General features: G+C 43.6%; 1 protein-coding gene across 1 annotated transcript in view; it reads right to left on the minus strand.

The window, feature by feature from the left end:
* The window catches only part of LOC106806795 (FYVE, RhoGEF and PH domain-containing protein 4-like), a gene marked incomplete at its 5' end in the record, with an annotated part of 14,925 nt that extends 8,760 nt beyond the window's left edge, over window positions 1–6,165 (minus strand). The window contains 7 exon segments of the mRNA XM_014808876.1: window positions 2,604–2,666; window positions 2,933–3,079; window positions 3,673–3,731; window positions 4,297–4,347; window positions 5,029–5,116; window positions 5,559–5,715; window positions 6,149–6,165. Of these exon segments, the coding sequence (XP_014664362.1) occupies window positions 2,604–2,666; window positions 2,933–3,079; window positions 3,673–3,731; window positions 4,297–4,347; window positions 5,029–5,116; window positions 5,559–5,715; window positions 6,149–6,165 (582 nt within the window).
* Window positions 6,166–6,447: the final 282 nt, after the last annotated feature.

Below are 6,447 nucleotides of genomic sequence, written 5' to 3' on the forward strand. Positions count from 1 at the left end.
GTCTCGCTCATCTTATCTGCTCTCTCAGCGCTCTCGCACTCTCGCTTCTCTATTCTCTCTCTATCGCGCGCGCGCTCTCTCTCTCTTTATCTCTCTTTCCATCTTATATATATATATATATATCATATTATATATATATATTTTACTTATAATTTCAACAGCGGATTGATTATATATTCTGGATGCGACAGCTTGTCCGCCCAGTCCAACTTTCTATTGCTACGTTCTAGGATCTGTAACTCGAGGCTAGCAATCTGCAAAGTACGTGATATAGATCAACATTCGTCTTCATATAATACTGCCACACACTTGCGTAGCCTATTATTAATGGCCGCTACGACATCCAATTCTGCCCCACGATTACATTACCAACCTCCAATGTTGTCCGTTCGTGTGTGTGTGTGTGGGTGTACTGTGTTTACCGCGTCAGGAATACCGTGCGGGATCATAAGTGTGGGCGGTATAGAAGCAGGTTTCCGTGCGTGGGCTCGTGCGTGTAGCTTACATGTGCGTGGGTGCTGGTGCGTTGCGTGCGTGCGTTGTGATGTTACCTTTGGGGGATGTTTAAATCTCTTCCGTCGCTGCTATGGGCGCGTCGCCTTTCATCTTGCGTCGGCGTTCTCCTGTGTTATCCGCTGCATCGTCTGGTAACACTTTACGGACACACCTGTTCAGTTGTGCTGATCGTGAACGGTAGCGCCATCTTCACATTGGATGCACTTGCGCACAAACGACCTGCATTAGCGGAAAATCATGCGAACGTCTCCTATAAGCCCTATAAGATCAGCCGGCTGATTCTATAAGGCCTATAGAATAGCGTGAGAATGTCCTCTGCATAGTAGCCCTATAGAATAGCGTGAGGTGTCCTATAAGGCCTATAGGATAGCGTGAGTGCTTATGATGTAATTTACCTAGACTTCCTGCATATCGCGAAATTAAATTACAATTCAGATAGACACTGGGTTCGTGACATTTATGCATAGACATTTTTTCATTATCTTTTTCAGGGACGTTTACAGGACTTCGAATGTCCATTTTACGAGGACCCTGAGATTTGAGAAAAATATAATCCTTGGTACCGGAATCTTTTAATATCTTCATTCACCATTTATAGTGACCAGCCTGTTGTCGTCGAGCAAATATGTTATGTCTTCTCAGACAGGAAAACATGGTTATATATATTCAGCTATATCAAACTCTCGCTTATTATCATTGGTAAAATTCGCGACGCCCAATAAAAAGCCGTGCTTCAGCTTCAGACTTTGCATTACCAAGTCTATTATTCGCCTACATTCGAGACCTTGTAGGGCCATAGCACATTTCAAGAACTCTACTCAAGCGATAACGTCATTTGAAACATTTCAAATAATAAAAACATTTAATCATGATTGAAAATTATAATTAGTTTAATTATAAATAATGATAAAGGACTTTGAGACGCTCCAGGACGCGTACGGAACGCCGTTTCGGGAATGTACAGGAGGGGCCACGCAGGAGAGACGTACCGCCTCCGGCCAGGCCTGCAATGTTTCCTCTTTCCTAAGCAGACCAAAGGGCGCCTGCAGTTCATTGCAGGACGGCACAGCGGAAGCCCTTCGGGCCGAAGCGTCGCGAGCGCAACGACCCACGCTCTTTATCCCGATCTGGAAAAGTCGTGACAAGACTCGGCATCACAATGCAGCCCTTAGAGCGTCGTGTTATAACCTGACATCATGTTGCCTTCCGTCCTAACTACGCTGCTAAACGCTAAGAGCTTACCAATGTTCGGTGCAAGAGGGCAGCCACCGTCCGAGGAATACTTCGAGCCCATCTCTCCTTTTTTTTTGTTTTTATATAATAGCGCACATCCTCCTTATAATTCCCTTACAACTACCGCTTTTTTCCGCATGCAATTCTGTCTACTACAGTAATCGGCGGAAGCCGTTTTACTCCGTGTTTTTTCACATAAGGTTATCGCAATCAGTGTCTTCGCGTGTGAATGGCTGCTAGAACAAATCTACAACACGCGCATTACCTCTCTCTATCGTAAACTTCAATCATTCTGCCTGAGAATATCATCCGCATCGTACGTGGCCTGCTTTCCCGCACCGAGGGGGCGCGGAGACACGAGCAGCCGAACGTGAGTTAGAGCGCCAGTATGCAGATGAACTCTGACCTTCAGCAGTTCCTCGCTAATGCGGCACAGAGATTGCCATTCGCTCTGGTAGTCCTGACATGACCTTGAGGAGGGATTCCATCACTTGCATCTTCTCAAATTGGCGTGCTGGAGAATAAACAATCAGATATAGACACGGCCACGCACGCACACACACAACACGCACGACTGCACGCCACGCACGCCACACATGCATGTACGCCATGATACATACAGACCCACAACACTATCACGCGATGCACCACGCACAGCGCACAAACACGCCGCGCACACACACAACACCCACGCGTGCGCCACACACGCACGCCACGCACGCAATGAACCGCTTTACCGTGTGTAAAAGCTCTATCGCTCTAACATGTTGTGTCTTTATGTAGAGAGTGTTCTCAATCTCCAGGTTGTCTCCCTCCAAGCACTGCAGCTGATCTACCTGCAGGCGAGCTCGCACCTTGTACTTGGCTCCACGCCGCGACACGGACAGTTCACTGCAGAGCAGAGCCATGTCCGAGAACTGTGAAAATATACGGAGAGGTCCACGGATGAAGCTGGTGGCGCCCTCTGTGGAAAAGAGGCTGACACGTATGTTGAGAGGAACGTGTGTTCTACGACTTAATTCGTTGAAGGGCGGTCGAAGAGCTATATATTTTCTACATAATATATATTTGCTATATATATATTATCAGGAGCATATAATGAGTATATATATGAGTATATCAGGAGCTTATATTTGTCATTATACGCTCCTGATATTATATATATATATATATATATTCTCACCAAGAACAGGTAGCGCTCCTGGTGGTCACCGCTGCGTGCTGATATCTTGACGAGGCGTCCTTCCTTGATGAACTCTCTACTGGGGCTGACCAGGTCTACAGCACCACCTAGCAGGTCTCTGATCTCAAGCAGCTTCTTGAACTTGTGCTGCGAAGAAAAGAAATAAGTGAGCATCTAAGGTGAAATACTTGACTACCCTGTGTCGCCACGTATAGGTGAGATACGACAGGATAACATTTCTGGTGAGTGATGCTGATGACATGGCGTGATGTTGCCTGGCAACCGTTGGAAGACATGATAAACTCCAATTCTCAAGTTTAGCAGGTAGCAGTTATTGTAGTGATATTTCAATTAGGAACCCACTAGCATAGCTATGTACATTAGGTTTGGTGGCTTTCATCTAATTTCTCTTAGGTTTATAAGCAGCACGTGGTGCCAACGAATGTGTCCACCAACCACTTTATCTCTTTACGCTATACGTAATACATTAGTAGTATAGTAAAGCTAGGACTTAAATTACTATTATTATATTATTAAAAAATTAATTAAATTAAATAAAAATAATAAATATTTAAAAAAAAAAAAAAAATTATTATTTATTATTATTTAATTAATTAAATTTATTATTATTATTAATTATTTATTATTATTTAATTATTTTTATCATTTTAGGATTAGGAAGCTAGTATTGAATAATATCGATGTTGTTATGATGCTTGAGGTAAGGTTAGGTGACTCACGATCTTCCTCATGGCATTGTTGATGTGATGTGCTGCTGCTGATACACAGCTCAGCGCCTCTGTAACAAAACAACATCAAGGCACGTTAATAATGAACATGCCTTTCTTGTTTTATCTGCAAAGGTTCGTTTTATCGCGTTAGACTTTAATTTTAGGCGTTATTTCGCGGAATTAATTTGGCACGTCAAACATTTTTCGCAGCCATATAACAATGAATTATGTAACGAACCTCCGAAGGGGCAGCAATTGTATTTTCGGACAGATAAACTAAAAAAACATCGAACTGACGTTCTGAACATTCGTTATGAGACCGAACTTTGATGCTAGCGAATCTTTCTTCATTCAACGACAATGACGGGATCCAAGAGGATCAACTCAGACATGCTGACGCAGTATACATGGACATCTTTAACACTCTGGGAAGCGATATAATTCGATTTCTGAATCGGAGTGATAAAATATACGCCGTTAAGTCTATGGTCTCCATCGCAGCCAAACTCAATACCAACGACGTTTGTTTAATTAAAGCCTAGAGCTCGGGGAGGTTAGATATGTGTTTGTCTGCAGGATGGGGGGAGGGTGAACGCAAGGTGGTAGTGTGGGCACGTTGTTATTATAACTCACTTTCTGCATCTGCTCTATCCGCCGAGTCACCTGGCAGCCTTTTCAGATACTCTGAAACGTAAACAACATTAAACCACATCGTCGTAATGAATTTAATCGAAAATATACATAATCACATCCCCCCGCATCCAATTTCACCGGTCAGTGAGCATGGATATAACCAACACTCGTTAGCGAATGTTCAACTATATGACCGCGTATATTCACCCCTGATACATTATCGGTCACTTCAAAGACCGCACACACTTGGTTTTATTGTCACACTACTGGTATTTGGTCACACCTACATCCATTGTTCTCATACGTACGTCAACTAGGCCACCGCGGATCCGCGGCACACTTTTAATATGGTTTTAACGACGTAAATCCAATTTTAATAGCTGTTCGCATCTCACGTCGTGGAGTGACAGTAATGCCACACACAATGTAATCACAATTTCAAATTAGATTTAATTAGATTTCCTGCGCTATAAATAATGAATGGTGAGAGGCGACGAGATTAAAACACGAATGCAGTCGATGTTGCTCGATCGTTACAATTACTTGCAAATATAATCATATTATTAGCGGCATACCCCCCCCCCACCCGAGATGTCAAATATATGCGTTCGCATATAGGACTGACTATTATAGCCATTCTCTCCCTCAAACTCCGTTTCTTTACTTATGCATCATATCCTCTACCATTATCAGCACTCTTTTATGTTTGTGTGTGTATAATTATATAGCTACCTTTCAGTAGCAGCTCATATCTGGGCACGCGTTGCACTGGCACCAGCATGTGGTTCAGTATCAACATGTTATCACATTCAGGAAGTTTCTGTAAAGATGTAAACGTCATCGAGGCACATAATTAACGTATAAATCACTTCAACCCCACTGAGAGTTCATTCTGAGAGCTTCATTTTAATCATTTCTTATGAAACGTTCATAAAAATCACTTCTTATGATACAGCAGAGCGAGCCTCTACTGTAGACATGGAAGAAATAGTGGAATGTTCTGCTTGGGTTGGGTCTATGAGATCCATTTTCATTCTAGAGATTGGTGAATCATAGCCATATATCCGAGCAAATTCTTTTATTCACTTTCAATATAACCTATATATTTTCATTATAGACATAACTGGACGAAAACGTATGGACTGTCGCTATGGAGAGAGAGCATATATCTATGCTATAGACGTAGTTATACATAGGAAACGTGGACAGAACGCGTGAGGTGCACACTGCAGTGACAGTAGCGCCATCTATGAGAGCCTCACCGACAGTTCGTCGACGATGGCTCGGAACCTGTTGGACTTGACGAGCCATATGTTGATGAGTTTCTGCGCCATCTCGTAGTTGTTCACGTACTCTGTGTACATCTTCAGGAAGGGCGCGAACCGTAGCATGATGTCACCTATCCGCTTCACTTTCTCCCTAGATGAAGACCGAGTGAATTACCTAACCTTAATCCTAACGTTAACCTTAACCTTATCCTAACCTTAGATGAAGACAATGAATGGTTAAATAATGGTAAGGGTAAATGACGAGAGGGGGTTACAGCAATGCCAAACTGCGTGGGCAGAGCGCAGGAGGGTCAAATCTTAAACAGAAAACACGGGCCAGGGGAAGGATCGAGGTCACCTTGAGGTATTGCACGTGTCTCCTTAAATGCATCGTATACCTTAAATGCATCTATATATTTACCGTTAATACAGCAAAGAGGTGTGCAGGCATTTTTAACGAGAGCTTATCTGGTGGGCCAGTCAAGTAGATATGGCTCATGAATTAGAAGGAAATATACCCGTCAACCGTCCTGTTCTGCATTAGTTTGTGATTCCCGCACGTGCTCCTTGCCGCATTCACTCACCATTCCTGCATCCTCTGCTCCAGCTGGGGCAACACGAAGTCGTGATGAAGCTGGTACACGCTTTTCATGTTGGAAAACATGCGCTTCGTGACGTCATCGGGGAACATGTTGTGACGTTCGTTCGCAGCGTCGAGGCGTGCATGTAGAACCTGCCATTACACAGCTGCTGTTATATATATCGTAATGCTCACTACACGCACGCACGCACGCACGCACGCACGCACGCACACACACACACACACACACACACACACACACACACACACGTAACATGACACACACGCGCGCGCGCAGTATAA

This window comes from Priapulus caudatus, unplaced genomic scaffold, assembly GCF_000485595.1.
Source record: "Priapulus caudatus unplaced genomic scaffold, Priapulus_caudatus-5.0.1 Scaffold180, whole genome shotgun sequence".
NCBI classification, from domain to species: domain Eukaryota; kingdom Metazoa; phylum Priapulida; class Priapulimorpha; order Priapulimorphida; family Priapulidae; genus Priapulus; species Priapulus caudatus.